This window comes from Culex pipiens, chromosome 2 (assembly GCF_016801865.2).
Source record: "Culex pipiens pallens isolate TS chromosome 2, TS_CPP_V2, whole genome shotgun sequence".
Taxonomy (NCBI): Eukaryota; Metazoa; Arthropoda; class Insecta; order Diptera; family Culicidae; genus Culex; species Culex pipiens.
The window spans coordinates 69,854,791-69,874,710 of NC_068938.1; the positions used below are offsets into that span (position 1 = coordinate 69,854,791).

Sequence of the window (19,920 nt, forward strand, 5' to 3'; positions counted from 1 at the left end):
TTAGTTTGACATTGAACTCAACATTTGTGAAGCGCATTCGAAGTTACCTTTTGGTTACACTTGTTGCACACCGTCCGCTGGCACAGTTTGCACAGAATGCCGCGGGCAAACAGGGTAAAGCGGGTTCGCAAACACAGGAAGCAAACCTTGCGCTTCTCGACGTCCTCCTTGATGTGGACGTCCACGGGGAGACCTTCGAGTTCGGCCTTGGTCATCACGGACCGTATGTGGACAATCTCCTCCAGCGTCAGCGAGAGTCGGTCGTTCAGGTTGAAGGTGTCCTTCCACTGGTGCTCGTCCAGGGAACTCTTTGTCCACGTGTCCAGCGAGGACATGTTGCTGCTGGCCACCAGCAGATCTCCGGCTACGACGGCGGCGCATCCATTGCTGGTCGTTGCCGTTGACGTTGTCGTCAGCTGAGTGTGCTGGGGTGTCCCCTGAGCATGGGTTTGCTGGGCTGAACCTCCTCCGTTGTGGTCCGACTGGCGGGAGGCAGGTCGCGACGGAGGCATCGAGTGGCTGCTCAGGTGGTCCAGTTTGTAGTTTTGGTTGCAGCCGATGATGGTGTGGCGGCGCATCGACGCCCGGCGCGATTCGCACTGCGTTGCCAGATCGTACGCTTTTGAGAGGGGTTGCAGGGAAGAAGGGAGGGTTAGTTTCGTGATAGGTTCATATGGAATGTCCATAACAACAGTTGGGCACTCAAAAACTTAAATTTAGGTGTGCAATACAAATGAAAACAGTGCCAAAGATTAAAATACCGTCAACTGGGGTGATTTGGGACAGCTATTTTAGCTTAATTTTTAACACCATTTCGATTTTTGCGTGGCTTTTGGTAAGAGTGGACCCAAAGCTACAAAATTTACAAATTTGGTGCTCGAGTGTTCAAATTGGTCTTCCAATTCGCCCTAGTTGACGGTATTTTAGTTAATTAATTGAATCCTACCTTCGCGAATAAAATTATTTAAATCAAACGACTTTGATAATTTACGTATAATGTAAACAAAAAAACACAATTCAAGCAACACTATGTAAATTGGCCAGTGTGGATTTGTAAACAAGGCACTTTAAGAATGTTCAGGATAAGTGTTTTTTTAATGATCCACATCGGCCCACTAACATTGTTTTGATTGAGTAGTCTCCAATGTTTTTCGACATGACCTATTTTTTAGATTTATTTTTTGGAAATGAGTCAGTTATTTCTTTTTTTTCTATGGACAAATCAAACAGAAAATTTAAAATCAGTGGTTCCTTCTTCATTTTACGAGCAGTCTAATAATGTATAATTATTTAAGGTAATTAACTTTCGTTTAGGCCATACATTCAAAGCTATATTTTTTATTTTTAAAGAGGAGAGGAGAGACATCCAAATTTTCTTTTAAAAAATTAGGGGCAAAAATTGAAAAAATAAGAATAAAAACAAGTTGAATGTATTGACAATGTGTTTATATTTGCATTTTTAATAAAAAGGGGCACCTTTACTTTTTTTTTACAATTTTAAGGTAAGGACCAAAAATCGGAAAAGTAAGTGAAATTTACGGAAAAAATAATAAAAATGTGCATTAGGGTGGTCCAAATCCCGGCTTTTTGGGGGCTACTCCCTGAAATCAAAGATTGACCCATCACTAGGCTAAATTCCAAATTTGATCTCATTCTGACCACGGGAACCCCTCCCTCTAATTGCTTGAAGTTTGTATGGGAAAAATCGTCATAATGTTTGGAGAAAAGCAACTGTTTCAGTTTTTTACATGTGGAGGGCGCAGTAGTCGTCCAAACATTATCAATTCGCAGATGTAGGACTTTCATTAAATTTTGAACAACTTTCTCGAAGACACCATATTTTTAGGATTTTTTGCAAAAAAGTTATTTGCTTCTGAAAAGAACCCTTTTTGCGCAAATGGCTTTAAGGGGCTACCTAGAAACAATTATTATTAAAATTAAAGATTGTCCTACATCTGAGAATTGATAAAGATTGAACGACTATTGCGCCCTCCACAGGTAAAAAACTGAAACAGTTGTTTTTCTTCATACATTTTGTCGATTTTTCCCATACAAACTTCAAGCGATTAGAGGGAGGGGTTCCCGTGGTCAGAATGAGCTCAAATTTGGAATTTAGCCTAGTGATGGGTCCATCTATGATTTCAGGGGGTAGCCCCAAAAAAGCCCTGATTTGGACCACCCTAATGTACATAGCATTTTGTGATAATTTTTGCTTCAAAATGTGGAGAATTATGTTTTTTTCCTCGGTGGACAAAAACTTTAAATAAAATCAATGATTGTCTAATAATGTTTAATCGTAGCTTTTAATTAGGGTCCTAAGACCCTGTATTATTATGCAACGATAAAAACAAACCAAAACACTATTTCTGATCTTTTATCGAAGATTTTAAACATTACTCCATCCACAATTTTTGAAAGTTGAACAGTGCTCTGAGCCATGAAATAATGTTTTTATTTATTTATTTTGTTTTTAATATTTAGAAGGTTTGAAAATACAAATAATGTAGTATAATGCTTATTTCAACTTTTTTTTAAAATAGTGATTTCTTATACAATGAATCGCTTTCGAGTTAAGGGCACATAAAAGAGATCTTTCATTAAAAAAAAACTTGAAGTAGTTATGACCATCTCACTTTGTTTAAAAAAATAGAAAATTAAAATTGCTAAATTTTGCAATATAAAATTAGAAACTATTTGGATAACAACCCAAAAATCTATTTTTTCGAGATTTTTCCTAATTTTTAACATGAGATTTTTGATTGCAATGCAAAAGCAATAATAAAACCCGATTGAATCCCATCTGCGCTGACAAAAAAAATAAATAAAAAAAAAACGGAGTAATAACGCCCAATCCACTAGCCCTCTAACACCCACTTTTTTAATTGTTTTATTTATCCCGTCATTTTGAGCTACTATTATTCTAAGAAAAACTTTACTTCTCTTGTTAAATGTTTTTCTTGTTTATTTTTTTTTGATTTTTTATTTATATTTATCTTGCTTAGTTTATATTTGTTTCTGAATTATTTGGCTTATTCTTCCGCTTCCAACTATAACCATTTACCTTTTTAGTTTTTTTCATGTTTTTACAGTCATTTTTGCAACTTTTGCTTGGTTTTCACATTTTGTACTATAGAATGATACCATTAACATTTTAATTGTAGAAAATGCTTAGTGGCATAGTCTGTAACATTACAAAAATTACTGCTTACTTATTTTACATAAAATATAGAAAATGTTTGTGAAGAACACAGCCAAAGTTAGAGCTTAGAAAAATACATTTTCAAAAAAATTGACAAAGTAACAAAAAACTAGTCAAACTTCCAACCCTGATTTTTATTTTTATTTTGAGAGTCCTTCTTTGCAATGCCTTTTATAGATCAAAAATTGGTTGAAAATGGATTTTTGCCGACTTTTTTGCCTTCCTCACATTACTGAGGAAAGGCTATAAAATCACTCGAAAAATGAACTTCTCAATTAGACCTCTTAGACCCACCTTCATGTATACCTATCGACTCAGAATCAAATTCTGAGCAAATGTCTGTGTGTGTGGTGGGATGTTGATCAACAAATTGTCACTCGATTATCTCGACATTGGTTGAACCGATTTCGTCCGCTATTAAAAATTATGCAGTTTAGTTAAGTACCGTAAACCGGGGTGACTTTGATAGGATTTCAATTTGTTTTTAGAATATTTTCCAACAGGTAAGGTTTTTCTCAAGATTATTATTTTTAAAACATGTACTTGGGTAGGCCACACAAAGCCCATGCACTATTTTGGAAAAAAGTTTTTTCAATAGTGTTTAGAAAAATAGTTACGTTAAAAATTCTTGGTTTTAATTCCGGGGTGACTTTGATAGTCATAGTTTTTCTTGTTAAAATCATATTTAAGATGTTCAAACTTTATTTGTACGTTAAATGTACCATCACTAAAGTAGCTGATATAGTTTGTAAGAAAAAAAAACAATGTTTATATTAAGTTAACTAAGTTTAGAAGCTTTTTAACAAAATACATATAAATTTTAGGTAAAATTGTTAAAAAGTCGGAATTTTGCCTGAAATTTGTTAAAAATAGATTTGTTTATAAAATTATCGATTTAGATTGCATTTTAAACTGAATTCGAAGCACGAATCACAAGTTTTCACATTTTACATGAAATTTGTTCAACTGAATTTGCCTATAAATTTGGAGATTTTTTTTAATTGTGCTTCAAAAACACATATTATTTATTATTAACAAACTTATTTAACCTTCTCCTAGTGGAAAATTGTCCAAAGAATCCGAAAATGCATTCCGTTTTCCGATTAAAATCATGTTCATTGAGAAAATCATGACACTTTGAGAAGTTTAAAATAATGACTTTCATCCACTTTTTCTTAACTATAGTTAACTAACTTTATAAACTTTTCAAAAATTTATGAAAAGTTCTTCATGAGGTACTTTGAACACTTCTCTACCACGGTCAGTATGTTTCTGAACCATTCCTTACGTATTTTAATTGTACTCTTCATTTTGCGAAAAAATCGCAAACCTATCAAAGTCACCCCGGCTATCAAAGTCACCCCGTTTTACGGTACTTCAAAAGTTATGCTAAAAAAACGAATTTAACAAAAGTCCGGAAGATTGTAAAAAGGGTGGTTTTGTAAGAAAACCCGTCATGCTATACATTTTCAGAAAGGTATTCAAAAGACCTTTCCAACGCGTCCAAGACATTGAAGATCTGACAAATCTATCAAAAGTTATAAGCACTTAAGTGTTATTTATATGCTTTTTGGAGGCCGGATCTCAGATATGTTGATGGAAACGTTGTCCGGATCTCTCGTGCAACCTATCGTTGAATAGGTATTCAAAAGAGCTTTCCAATGCGTCCAAAACATTGAAGATCTGACAACCCTATCAAAAGTTATAAGCACTTAAGTGATATTAACGCACTTTTTGCATTTTGGATAGCACCCTTTAAATGTGAGGAAGGCGCCAACCCCATAAGGGTGGATTAAGTAATGTTTTTTTATTTAAGCCCGCCTAAAGGCGGAGTTGGGTTGTAGGGGGTTGTATATATGCATGAAAATTAAAAAAAAAATAGTTGAAAATTTCAAATAACGTCATGATTCGAAATCCGGACACTTAGTACCATATTATTTTTGTTATAGCTGGCAAAAAATCATGTAATAAGTTGGAAATGTAGAAATGTCATCAGGATTTAGTATAAACCGTCAGTTTTAAGAGAATGCATGCAAAATATGTCTTTTCTAACAATTTTTCATCAGAATTTGAAAATTAAAATGACTTGTTGTGTTTCGAATCCCGGACACCGTTAAAAGCTGATTCGAAATCCGGACACTTTTGCTTCGAATTCCGGACACTCGATTTTGCTTATGAATCGCACAAATTTGGACTGAAATGTTAGTGAATGGCATTCTTTAGGTCTCAAATAAGCTGTTAACATCAAAACAATCGATAGTTTATATAGAAAATGGCTAGAATTTAAGAAAATTAAAAAGATAATTTTCTGCTTTGCCTTCCCGGTGCTTCGGACACCTATGAAATATTTCCGTTGAAATATTTCGCATGTTTGGTAAACTTATAATTTTATTTTATTTAATTGTTTTGGCATTAACTATAGCGTTCAAACAAACTTTAAATGAAAGTTAATGTTAGAATTCATCAAATAACACAGTTTTGACATTCATAATGCGAACTTATATCCATATAATTGAAAAAACAAGTTGAAGTGTCCGGGTTTCGAAGCGTCCGGGAATTCGAATCATGACGTTATGAAGGCCATCTGATTCATGCACGCTAGAAAATTGATCTAACAGCTGTACATATTGAACCAAAATAATTTGGTGAAAAATCAGAGGATGCTAAAATCAAAATATTGGCGTTTTTTCAAAGGTGTACTTTAGGAAAATGAGCCCATGAGAATAATACTCTTTTGTCGACACTCAAGTGTAAATGTAATAAAACAAAAAAAAAAAAATCAAAAAGGATTCCCAAAAGCATATATTTTTAATAAACCCACACCAGAAATCACACACATACTAAAAAAACAAAAGGTGAACAGAAAAAGGGTGCAAATTGAATCAGTGAAAGGAAAACATGAAAACGTGCCGAATCCACACAAAAAAATCTGGTGCCGAAAAAGATAGAGCCGCTATCAGGAGCTAATATTTACTTTCGAGTGCTTTATCACAGAACCTATGGTACTCGTCGTGCGTTATGATATTTTCTGTTTGTTTTTTTTTGTTTCGTTTCAGTTGTTGCAGATATGTTTCGTTTTCCAGAGTGAGTGAGAGCAATTTTGGAATAGATTGGAGAAAAATATGAGAGAGGTGAATTGGATGGTTTTTTTTATTGTTAAAAATGTTTAGTTTGAATCGTGAACATGAAATTTTATTTACTCTTTTTTTGAATGTATCAAGAAATAGAACAATGCAATAACTCACTTGTCCGCCGTAGTACGGTGTTGATGTTGTTCTGGTTGTTTTCATTGTTGATGAGATTTGTACTGGCGCCGCCGGACCGCTTGGAACCGGGCACCAGGGTGGCATACCGGCCGCCACCGTTTGGCCTCGGATGGCTCGAGCCCGGTGCCGTGGAATCGCCGTTTGGGGCCGTTTCGATGATGAAGTCGTCATCCTAGAGGAAGGAGAGATCGAAAGATCAGTTTAAAGTGAATGATTTTTTTTTTCATTGTGATTAAGCTTCTTGTTGAAGGCGAAATCGTGTAACCGGAATTTTGCTACTTGGCTTCAATCTTCGAAACCATCGCATTTCATAATACCCCTTCCTTCTTATGTAGGGCAGAACGATCCATTTCAGACGAGATACTTTCAATTTTTAGATGTTTTATTTCCCAAAAAGGGTTAGCTTTTATTTTTTTTAATTTCTTGGCTGCTATTTTCAGATTTACTGTTTTCAAAAGAAAAAAAAGTTACAAAAATGGAAACTTTCCATTTTAGAATTAGCCATTTAAAAACATTAGGCCAGGATCACCACAAGGTGAGATGGTAATTGCGGGTACACTTAGCAAGGGAGAGAGAAGGGCGTTTTCTGCAGCAGCAGCAGCAACAACTATTGCGAGACGAATTGAAAATGACCGAGTCACGCATTTTGTGGAAGTGGAACCTTTTTGAGTTCTGAAAAGCACGATCTTTGTGAAGTGGTTTGAAGTGATTGGCGTCAAGGCTGTAAAGATCACCGGCATGAAAATCCGCAGGCCATTGATGAATCTGTATCAATTAAAAGGCCTCTGGAGACACCTTCAAACAACTTAAGCTTGCAAGAAACTAAATTTTGGTTAAGTTTTTGTCGTATTTTTGGCCTCCAATCTAGAGACATTGCCTTTAAACATTTTTGTTTCATTTTATTTGACAATTTACCAAGATTTTTTATATTTAGAAGTAAGATTGGATTTAAAAAATCTCTGTCATTACTAATTCAATGCATCTCACTTAATATGACACCAAATAGAAAAAAATCGAAAATTCAATTACGTACCATCACAGTCTCATTCCATGCTACTTTAATTGCCTAGGAAAAGGCTGCTTGATAACTTTGAAATCTGATAATTTCTCGGAAATTTGCAGCGCATCATTAAACCTAACATTTCTCGTAACGCCAGTTAGCTAACAACATCGGCACCTTATCGGAATCGGAAAAGTCGAGGAAAAGCCGCCGACCCAAACAAAAACTGCGAGCCTGTACTTTGTCTTAACGCTTGTGTAAAACAACACCAGCTTAATTGGATCGAATCAGCCAGACAGCATCGCTAGTCAAAGCATACTAAAAGGAAATCTCCAACCAGTCTAGCATAAATTTGTTGTTTCGATCGCGTTCGCTGCTGCTCAATGATGGATGCCAGACCAAAACCGTCTCTCGGGTGAGATCGTGTACCGTCTGGTCCAATTTTTTGAAGCAGCTCATCAACCGAAAGTTCGAGATCTCCACGCCATCGTCCAGCTTTTTGGTTGATGGGAAAATTGAGTGCCTAATGTTTTCGTCCGGTTTCGATTTACCGGCAAGCAACTTTTTAAGGTGCCAAATTGAGTGACGAGATGCTTGTCAACACCTTTTGAATTGAAATGTTTACCGTTTTCATAACGAGGTGAGACATTGTTAATGATGGAGTTGATTTCTAGCGCACTTTTACCAAAAAGGTCTAAATATGAGTTTACAGAGCACCTAGGTTGGACTGGTAATATTGGCAATTAAAAATTAAGTGCTATTTGATAACATTTATTAAACTAAAATTATATTGTTTCTTAAATTTTGAACAATTGTATCTTAGGAACGAGATGACTAATCTTCAATGAGTATTCTTAGATCTAAAAAATTGTGTTAAGGACGCCATTTTGTGCAGCTAACAATGCCTCACATTTTGACCTTCACAGATCCCCAAAATTCGATTTCAATCCTGAGATATTCAACGAAATCAGAAAAAAACTCCGTGCATTTTTGTCACTTTACATATGATAGTAGTTTCATTCTTGTCATGCTATCTTGTCACTCCCTGAAAATGTAAGTGCGACAACTGGCCAAAGGGATTTCAGGTCAGATCGCGTTTGACACACGTACAAGTTCAACTACCGTAAACATTTGTAATTATAACTCGGGACTCCAGCAACCAACTTCATCCAAACTTTGGGACAATGCACAGAATGGTCAGCCAAACAAAACGTGTTTGTTATTGTTTACATTGCGTGCTTTCATTTTTGTTTATTCTAGGTCAAACATTAAAACGCGTTTTTCTCGGAACGTCGAAATGGCGGGTGCGACAAGATAGCACGACGACGTCGACCTGTGAATGGCTTTTACTTGAAAACAGTGTATTTTATCATATTTTTGACATTTAGATTGCAAGTCCAATTTAACAATAAAAATGAAATCCAAACTGCTTTTAACTTTTTCCAGATTTTTTAAAATCACCTTTTGTTCAATAAAAAGTTGGTCAAAGATGTTGCTGAGTAGTTCTCTCAGATTTCGGTCATTCGATTTATTTTTGTATTTTTTAATCCGACTGAAACTTTTTTAGTGCATTCGGTATGCCCAAAAAGCCATTTTGCATCATTAGTTTGTCCATATAATTTTCCATACAAATTTGGCAGCTGGCCATACAAAAATGATTGATGAAAATTCAAAAATCTATATCTTTTGAAGGAATTTTTTGATCGATTTGGTGTCTTCGGCAAAGTTGGATATAGACTACACTGGAAAAAAATGATTCTCGGTAAAAATTTTTTTGATGATTTTTTATTTAACTTTTTGTCACTAAAACTTGATTTGCAAAAAAACGCTATTTTTATTTTTATATGTTTTAGAGAACATCAAATGCCAACTTTTCAGAAATTTTCCGTTTTTTTCGAAAAAAATATTTTCAAAATTTTTAAACCATGACTAACATTTCAAAAGGGCCAAACATTCAATATTGCGCCCTTTAAAAATGTTAGTCTTGGTTTAAAAATTTTGAAAATATTTTTTTCGAAAATATCGGAAAATTTCACGAATGCTTCATATTTTAACATTGAAAATCGGACCATTAGTTGCTGAGATATCGACATTAGAAAATGGTGTGTTGTTTGGGTGAGACTAAGAAAACATTAATTTTCCTGTTTTTAAACCATTGCATGGCAATATCTCAGCAACTAAGGGTCGAATCAACAAAGTTGAAAAATGCAAAATATAGAGAGTTTTCTCAGTTTTTCAAAAATATTTTTTTTCAAAAGAAAGCAAACATGTGCACTAATTAAAAAAAAAAATGAAAAACTGCGACTGTTGAGCATGAGCATGAGCATGAGCATGGTTGACTGCCAATGAGCTGCTACTCCGTTATTGACAGATCAGCAGAAGTTAAACAATGAATCAAAAATGATCAGTGGGAGCCAACCATCCGTTCACTGTTTAACCCCTGAAGACCCCGACTTTATTAGTCAATACCGGCGCCCTCCCAAGAAGCCTGCAGTTCAACGAAAGGGAGGAATGTTAGTCCGATAGTTGAAGTTGCAGACTCATCAAGCACATAGTTTTTCGCTATATACTTGTTGATAACGCTTGAGACCGTTGAATCCACAGCATCTCCTTCAAGCATCACGTGATTATTTTTTTTTGGGTTAGTGGGATAAGGTATTGGCTTTTCGATGCCTCCCGAGCTACGACGCTATGGGGAGGACTTTCATAACAGACCCGTCGGCGAGCCTTCCGAGCAACGATGCTATGGGAAGGTCTTTCTGGTTAACACACAAAATCACTCACACACAGTTATTTTGCTCCACTTTTAACTCAACGATCCAAATTGTCAGTGCGTCTTTCGTTCATTATATAGAAATGGCTTTTTCACCATTAAAAATAAAACCTTATTCAAAACATTATACACAATTTACCCGACGCCGTGCCTTCCGATCAACGATGATATAGGAAGGGCTTTGAAATTCACAAAAGAAATCACTTTTCACTCCGCATATTTTTTACGACCACGCGCTCCCTTTGTCAATTATGCACTGATGACGCTGCATTTTCAGAGGGTAATCTTCTCCTCGCAGCACACAATACACGACAAAAATGTGAAACAAAAGGCACACACAAAAAAAAAATCACTTTTCACTCCGAATATTTTTTACGACCACGCGCTCCCTTTGCCAATTATGCACTCTGCACTCGAACAGCGACACAAAAGAGACGGAAAATAACACGAAAAAACAGGACTTCGCGTCCCCACAGGCACCGCACTACTGATGCCATTATTTAATTATAATGACCAATCACCCCATGCACTCGAACAGCGTCACAAAAGAGACGGAAAATAACACGAAAAAACAGGACTTCGCGTCCCCACAGGCACCGCACTACTCAAAAAAATGAAAAAATGCGACTGTTTTCAAAAAAGTCACCTAAAAATGGATTTAACTTGAAAACGGTGCACTTTATCAAAATTTCACTGAAGTGCTTTTTGATTGCAAATTTAATTTTACATAAAAAAATGAAGTTGAACATTTTTTGCAACCATTTTTTTGATTTTTTGGAAAAATCAGAATTGATTCAAAAATTCATAACTCGCTCAAAGATTTTTTGCACAACCAGGACATTTCTGAAAAGTTGGCATTTGATGTCCTCTAAAACATATCAAAAAATAAAAAAATTAAAAATAGTGTTTTTTTGCAAATCAAGTTTTAGTGACAAAAAGTTAAATAAAAAATCACAAATTTTTTTTTACCGTGTATCATTTTTTTCAGTGTAGTCCATATCCATACCTACAACTTTGCCGAAGACACCAAATCGATCAAAAAATTCCTTAAAAATATACAGATTTTTGAATTTATGGCCAGTTGCCAAATTTGTATGGAAAATTATATGGAAAAACTAATGATGCAAAATGGCTTCTTTGGGCATACCGAAGGCGCCAAAAAAGATTCAGTCGGATTAAAAAATATAAAAATTAATATTTAAGAAAAAAGACCGATTTCGTAGAGAATTGCTCTGCTCTTTTGGAAAATTTCTGAAAAATGTGGCATTTTATGTCCCCGTAAAATGTAAAAATAACAGTACCGTCAACTGGGGCGAAACGGGACACATGGGGCGAATTGGTATAGCTGTTTTAGCCTTGTTACAGCACCTTATTTGGATATTTTTGTTTTGTTTTGGATAGAACAGACACAGAACAACAAATTAAGTGCATCGTTTCGCAAATTCAAAGCTTTTTAGTGTTCTAAAAATGGATGTCTCTATTCAGACTGTAGTCCCGATTCGCCCCAGTTGACGTTAAAAATGTTTTAAAAAAATTGGCAAAAAGTGAGTTAAAAAAGCACGAAACAATGTATTATTTAAAAGGGGCTAAATAAACCTCTTTGAAACTACCTACATATCGAAGCTGTCGTGCTTTCTTGTCGCACGTCGCTTTTTGAATTTCCGAGAATAATGCGTTTTAATGTTTGACGTTTATTTGAAAAAAAAAAAAAAAAAAAATAGCACGCAATGTAAACAATAACAAACACGTTTTGTTTGGTTGACCATTCTGTGCATTGTCCCGAAGTTTGGTTGAATTTGGTTGCCGGAGTCCCGAGTTATAATAAAAAATGTTAACAGTAGTCGGGCATGTACGTGTGTCAAACACGTTCTGACCTGAAATCCCTTTGGCCAGTTGTCGCACTTACAGCAATTTTCAGGGTTTGTCAAGACAGCTCGACAAGATTGAAACTTATTTCATCTTTTATATAAAGAGTGACAAGAATGCACGGAGTCCAAAAAAGGATCTGTGTCTCGTTTTCGAAAAACATTTTTGGAGCACTTTTCATCTGAAAAGAAAGGAACATAAGCCTTTCAATAACATATAAGCTTTATTCGTCTTAAAAACGTAATTTTAACATTATTTTCTTCATTTTTATTCAAACACAGGATCATCACAGGATTTTTGAAAATCGAAACACACAGATCGGGAAAAGAGGTAAAACATCTGTGAAATTCTCGCATTTTTTTTGGCAAAAGCCCATGTGTACCTTTTTGAAGATGCTCCTTGAAAATGTGACGAAAGCCTCCACCATATATTGGTGGATTAGGTTACATTTTCATTTTAAATTGTTGAGGCACTATTTATTAGATTTCCTTATTTCCTTACAAATTTTACAAAAGGATTGTTATTTTCTTGAAAGCAAAAAATTATAAATATTATCTAGTCATTTCACATCACTCACCTCAAACAGCGAAAAGTCCACCGGTATCAGTCTTAGGGTGTTTCGGGGCGAGTTGGCGTACATGGCGGCCGCTCCGAACGACTTGGCCGCCGTCGCTCCCGTGTGTTGTCGGCCGCTGCCAGAGCTCTGCGCCGTTGGAGCTGAACTGGCCACGACCGCCGAAGTGGCCGCCGCCGCCGCCGTCTGTTGGTTGTTGTTGGTTGTGCTATGACTATTGCTACTGCTACTATTTGCTAGTTCATCACATGATTTCTTTACGCTATCTATTTGTTGTGTGGTTGGTAAAACTGAAACGAGAGAGAAAATTGAAAGGAAAAGTTAGTTAAGGTTGGGGTAGATTTGGTTTGACTAATTAATCTTTGATTCAAGCTGAAGCCATGATCTTTGCGTTTAGCCCTTTATTGCAAACAACTAAGTTGTTTTTCTTTTTTTGAATCGTTAATATTATGTCTTTTTTCAAATTGATTTCTAGCCTGATAATTTTGTTGCACAGTTTTATTTTTTTAAGGTTCAACCATATTTGTAAACTGAGTAAATTTCTTGCAAAGCAACAGTTGAAGGCCACCGAACAACACGCCAAAGCTAATCACAAAATATTTACGGAAAGAGAAGAAACTCTTTCGCTCGTTCAACTCTTTCTTTGGTGGTGGATGTGAGAAAATTTCGGACGATTTGACACACGCTGCACACGAACCTCGTGTGGCGGACGTGCCGATTTTGGGCTAACCGCCATCGATGAAGCATTGCTGTGACAATGAATTGTTTCGCAAGTGGACCAATTCCACAGCAAAATAGCCACGTTCGGAATGACAAATTGGAGTCTATTTCTGTCATGTCGGTTAGATTTGAGAAACTTGGAGCTGCTGTGGATTAACTTCTGTTAAGGTAGGCGACACACGTCGAGTTAAACTTTTGCTCAATTATGCAATTTGAATAGGTACTTTGTAGTTGGGAAGTGTATGAATTCCAGGCTTGAATTAGAATGGGTGCTTTGTTGGTCATTGTCGTGGGTTTGTTGAGTTGAAAGAACCTGCGGTAAGTGTCTTTTGAGGATATTGTTTGAAACCAAGTTTGCAAGAATAATGCTTTTATTGTACTAGATCACAGCTAGACGGAAGTAAACTCTATGGTTGAATAAATGAAGTTCAGCGAACTTTACAAGCGACATTGAAAGAATCGTCAACGGGTGCGAATCGGAACTACAGTCTGAAAAAGAAAAGTAGTTTTTTTTAGCACTTTAGTATCATATTGAGATATTGATGAACTAAATTTGGGGCATAAATCATATTTATTAAAAATTTGATCAACAGCTTCAAAGATGGGTCATTCTCCGCCAACTCACACAGCAGTTGCCCTGACCCCTCTTCGATTTGCGTGAAACTTTGCTGTAAGGGGTTATTTTGGTTCCTGATCACGAATCCGAGGTCCATTTTTCGATATTTCGTGACGGTGGGGCGGTACGACCCCTTTCATTTTTCTGGTTTTTTTTACTAAGATACGTTTTTTAGTGATTTGTAGCTCGCAACCGTGAAGAGATAGAAATTTGGTGTCAAAGGGACTTTTGTGTAAAATTAGACGCCCGATTTGATGGCGTACTCAAAATTCCGAAAAAACGTATTTTTCATCAAAAAAAAAAAACTAAAAAATAGTTTTAAAATCGCTGTTATTTCCCGCTACTCAACTGTCAAAAATAGTGAGACATGTCATTTTATGGGAAATTTAATGTTCTTTTCGAATCTGAAATAACCCAGAAGGGTCATTTTTTCATTTAGAACATTCATTTTAAAATTACGTGTTTTTTCTAACTTTGCAGGGTTACATTTTAGAGTGTAACAATGTTCTACAAAATTGAAATTTTGATATATAGACACAAGGGGTTACATGTATTCTTCACGAGTTATCATAATTTTACAAAAAAGTTTTTTGAAAAAGTTATTTTTTTTTTCCATTTTTTACCAGTTTTTCGTATTTTTAACCCTTAAAACTCAATCTTGTGCTTTTGAAAGTATATTTTCTCGGAAAGCTCAGCTAATTTTGCATAAGAATGACCCCTTGGACGATTGTTGTGACTCGTGCATTGCAAGCATCAGAATCTTTGTTAAAAAAAAATTGTGATGAGCGAGTGTATCCGGTTTGTTTTTTTTATTTTCGAAAAATCCCCACATACAAGCAGCATTTTTGTTTTTGTTTGTTCTACAACTTTGTAGAACATTGTTACACTTTAAAATGTAACCCTGCAAAGTTAGAAAAAACACGCAATTTTGAAATGAAAAATTTTGTTCTAAATGAAAAAAACTACCTTTCTGGGTTATTTCAGATTCGAAAAGTACATTAAATTTCCCATAAAATGACATATCCCACGATTTTTGACAGTTGAGTAACGGGAAATGGCAGCGATTTTAAAACTATTTTTTAACTTTTTTGGATGAAAAATACTTTTTTTTTCGGAATTTTGAGTACGCCATCAAATCGGGCGTCTAATTTTACACAAAAGTCCCTTTGACACCAAATTTCTATCTCTTCACGGTTGCGAGCTACAAATCACTAAAAACGTGTCTTAGTAAAAACCAGAAAAATGAAAGGGGTCGTACCGCCCCACCGTAACGAGATATCGAAAAATGGACCTCAGATTCGTGATCAAGGACCAAAATTACCCCTTAGACCAAAGTTTCACGAAAATTGAAGAGGGGTCGGGCCACTTTTTCCGATTTCGTGTGAGTTGGTGGAGAATTACCCAGATATCATCGAGTGAAAATTGAGGCCTATTTTTGTTGTTGTAATTTCAACTATTTGCAAGGCCATATCTCAGCAATCAAGGGTGGCATCAATATTGTCCATTAGACAATTTTAGAAACTTATCTCAGCTTTTAAAATATATTTTCTTTTCAAGAATGGACACCAATAAAAAAATAGAAAAGACAGTTTTTCTTAAAATGTTAACCATAACCTTAGTTTAACTCGAAAACAATTCACTTTATCAAAAAATCACAAAAGTTCTTTTTGATTCCAAATTCAACTTTACATCCACACATGACTCTTTTTTCAATTTGTTTTTATTAGTAAATAATCTTTTCACAATTTCGTATTTCTTCACATGGCGAAATCTAGTCTACAATCCGCTTCAATCACCGCCTCCTAACGAAACAAATTCAAAATTTCGTATTTGTTATAACCTAATAGAAAACTGGAAATCCTTTCAAATATGATTTGTATTATAGCTATTTTTGATGTAATTTCTTAAATTCTAACAATGGGTTTGCCAAGAGACTATATTTCCAAAAAAATTATGCCCATTGCAAATCTTATTTTAAGTTGTTATCCCCCCACATTAAAATTTTCGTTGAAATGAGAGTGCAAAAAATACAAAATTATTTCTTTGAATAAAAAAAATTATTGAAAAATTGTTCAAATCGATTTAAAATATTCAGAATACATTAAAACAACTTTTAAAACAAACTTTTTTGAATTAGAACACTTGAAATTTAAGGAAAAAAATTATTATATTTTCATAGCTTTATTGATATTTGGCTTTTTTATAGAAGCATAACTGTAATTATGTCTAATCTAAATTTTCCTGATTTGATTTAGCTGATATTTGCTAAACATTTCTCTAAGCATATTGTTAACAGGCAGCAGAAAAACTAGCATTTTATTTTCGCTGTTTTCGGCATAGTTCTATGCTACTCTGGCAGAAATTCTACGATAAGGGGTAGCTGCAGAAATGACCGTTGTCATTTTAATCTCAGTGTTGATTGACGATACTTAATAAGGTATTCTGAACAAAGTGGAACTAAAAAGCAAAATTTGTGTATTGAAGTGGTAGAGCGTCTTGGGATTGATCACTCAATTGATCACATAGTGCTGGTCTATAAAAAAGTCAGCAATTTTCCCCGTAGTGTGAAGGTGGAATTTGTTTGCAAACTTGTCAAAACATACAAAAATATGTTTTGAAAACTTTTCCAAAAAAGTTTTACTCGTTGAGAAATATCAATAAAATTTGTAAAATCATCTGTGCTAGGGCGGTTTGGCACCACTCAAAAAAAAAAAAAAGCATGCAATATGTACAGTAGTTGTTCGGTAACTGGGCTGAGAACGTAGCCCAGTCACCGAATGTTGCTCGTTAACTGGGCTGAACAGAAAATAACGAGGGGACCCAGATGAAATATAAAAATAAAAGTTTCTCAAATTTATTTACAATGCTTTCTTTTTATATTACTTTAATTATAACTTGAAATTAATTTATTCAATATGATTTTGGCATCCATCGGTCATTTTGGTTTGTTTTGGTTTTTTGACGTTTGTCTGCTTTTTAACTGGGCTACGGCTCAGTTATCGAGCGCCCAGTTAAAAAGCAGTCCAGTTAAACAACGCCCAGTTACACTACTGTAGTATAGGGTCGATCCGAACTAATTCGCAGAATTGTTTTGGATCGGTGTAATCCGAGGGCAGTATCCGCCCGGCGTTATTATAAACCTCTCAAACTAAATTAGGGCTAGTAAGATCCAGTAAATGTCTTCACCACCTCTTTAAACCTACAAAGCGTGGTGAGAAAATGCCAAAACGGTGTCAAATTGGCACAAGCGCCACCATCAGCGCCAGTGACCTAGAACCTGACCTTATCCCCGAAATGTGAACGCCACCAGAATTGAAAGCAGAACGGGCAAACAAACGACGCGCTGCTCGTCAAATATAGGGTGTTGTTCCGGTGCCGTTTGTAGTTCATGGGTAACCCGCCACCTCTTTCCACACCGAACCCGGTTTCAAGCCAAGACATTTTGGGCCTGAAATGTCGACTAGCTACGACCGATGACTGACGGGCTATTGTTTCGGCGTGCCGTGACCTTCGGCAGGTCGGCCCAAGTCGACGTTCTCAACGTGCGAGTTGCGTTGCGAACTTGCCACCAAGCCTTCATTCGGTACCGCGAAGAACAATAAACCACACTCACAACCTGTTCGGAAACTAGACTGTAGCACACAAACCGGGCAAGTTTATGGCTGCTGGATCGAGGTAGGCTTGTTTTTTTAATGCTTTTATTTTGCGTTTATGTGGGACTCATTCAGCTCGCTTCGCAGTTGGGTAATTGAAACCTTTTTTTATTTACTTATGACGGTTAATTGTTTTGTAAGTGTTAAAGTAACCACAAGAGTCGTAAAGTGGGGTGTAATTAAATCTTGGAGGCGCCCCCTATCTTTGGTTATGTGGTTACTGGATTTGCACACGCGTTGTCTAGTTGCTTTTTTTGTGGTTTTTAAAGATTCTTTATGATTTCTTTTTGGCGATAGATGATCAAGTAAAAAAGTTTCAGATTTCTTAAAAGTGAGCCAAACAGTTAAGCGTGTTTCAGCGTGTTCGATTTCTTAAATTGACGCTAATTGAACGCATTCTATAACACTAAGATTTGGTTGAAGCACCCCGTCAGTTTCATAAAATCAACAAATTGTGCTCCAATTCCGTTCCTCAAGGCTGCCTCTTGATCAAGATTCGTTTAAGTTCACAGCCCAATCCGGCCGTTCAACAGCTCTTGAAAGCTTCAGACAACAGAGAGAGAATGTCCCGTCACCAGACACACCACGGGACAGCGTGCGAATAAATAAGCAAACAACCTTTCGATCCAGCTTCCAACTACACTACACGGAGTCTGCTGGGTGGCAAATGTGCTAGTGGTGCAATGTTGGCCGGATAAATATTTGATTTCGCAACGGTTCTTTTTGGGTGCTGAACAAACATACATTTCGCCTTAATGTGGAGAAATTTTGCCTGGAACTTTGGCATGGTAAGGCCCCAGAAGGGCCTTCCAAAATCAATACCGGCTGCTTCCACAAACCCAAGCCGTAGTCCTGTCATTGAATTTTATTACCAACGAGACCGGTGTGGAGCTCCGTTATCTCTTAGTCCACATCAAATATGAATATCCTCGACTTCTTGGTCGATTGGACTAGGAGCTGCAGCAGCTTCGTGTTCCGGCTTAGCATGCCACCAAAGTAAACTTTATCCTTGGAAGACCAACGCGACCGGCGATTCTTTGCCACGGTGTGCTAATGGCTTTTCCCCTTCCTCCACCATTAACCCAAAATAGTTTATTTTCACTTGACAGATCTAGGTCAGTTCGAGACTGGAACATCCTGCACCGGTTTCTCGAGGTCCTTGGAGGTGTAATACACTGTACTGAATGCCAACATAATGCCACGAAGGAGAAGGTCCAGTTTATAGTCTTATCTTGAATAAGATATGAACCAACTCTACGATCTGCAAGATAAAATAGCTTCAAGGAAAAACGTTCTAGCGCAACTCCCCAAATGAGTTTTTCCCCCGCAAACAACTTGATAAATGGCAGCACATTCGTCACACTAATTGGTTGCTCTTTACGAAGATCATAATTTCGCAAGTTTGCTTATCTCGTGAACTACTCAACCAGAGTCGTAACGGCGTTGACAACGATCAATCATAAAACTTTGCAAACTCACTCCGGACTTTTTTTTTTTTCATAAAATTATTTTTATTAGGTCCTTTTCGGTACTGGGACCTGGTTAGGACCGAGTCGGCTTTTGTAATTACAAAAAACTTAATAATTACAGAGGATCTTGTGTGTAAAAACTCACTCCGGACTTCACGGGGGCATTTAGCGTTTCGTCACATACTTATTCGCTCAACATATTAGCCCCCCCCTGGCTAGCTAGATTACTGAATTGCTTTTCCTTGGACGTCACTAGTGAAGGGGAGTTCTGGTGACTTGGGTAGGTTATATGGTAATAAAGAAACATGAAATATAAAGCGGAAATTCCAAAGCAAAATCATCACACGAGGTTAAGACTACAATGCTTAAATGTAAAAAGAAGTCATTATGAAAATTTAAATTCAATTTCGACAGAAAAAAAACCAAGCTTCACATTTCAAACCAAATTTTCAATTTTTTTTTCAGTTATGCACTTCGACGAATTCATGTTTATTATCTTATTCCTAAAGTTTTATGGTTTTTTTCTGATCTGTGATCCCAATATTGAATTTTGTAAAAGTCCAAAAATGCCTTATTAAATGCAAATTCCTAATTAAATGTTGCGCAACGTATTTAAAACATTTTACAATCAATTTTGCCAGTTTAATCAATGAGAAAGAATAATTAATCAGCAATAATAATTGTGTCCCTTATTTTTTCTTAAATTTTTGAAAAAAAAAACATTGCGGCCTTATAAAAAAAAGTTAAATTTTCAATTTTTAGGTGCCAAATAAAATTTTCAATC

At 36.0% G+C, this 19,920-nt stretch overlaps 1 protein-coding gene across 6 annotated transcripts in view; it reads right to left on the bottom strand.

The window, feature by feature from the left end:
• LOC120416081 (protein spire) overlaps window positions 1-19,920 on the bottom strand; it is a 343,750-nt gene that overhangs the window by 7,395 nt on the left and 316,435 nt on the right. For 5 of the 6 annotated variants that reach the window (XM_039577758.2, XM_039577761.2, XM_039577763.2 and 2 more), the window contains 4 exons: window positions 12,682-12,968; window positions 6,445-6,637; window positions 6,174-6,227; window positions 48-619 (listed from right to left, as the gene is read on the bottom strand). In XM_039577758.2, the coding sequence (XP_039433692.1) occupies window positions 48-619; window positions 6,174-6,227; window positions 6,445-6,637; window positions 12,682-12,968 (1,106 nt within the window). The remainder of the gene's footprint in view (window positions 1-47; window positions 620-6,173; window positions 6,228-6,444; window positions 6,638-12,681; window positions 12,969-19,920) is intronic. The other variant, XM_039577762.2, reaches the window with a different exon arrangement.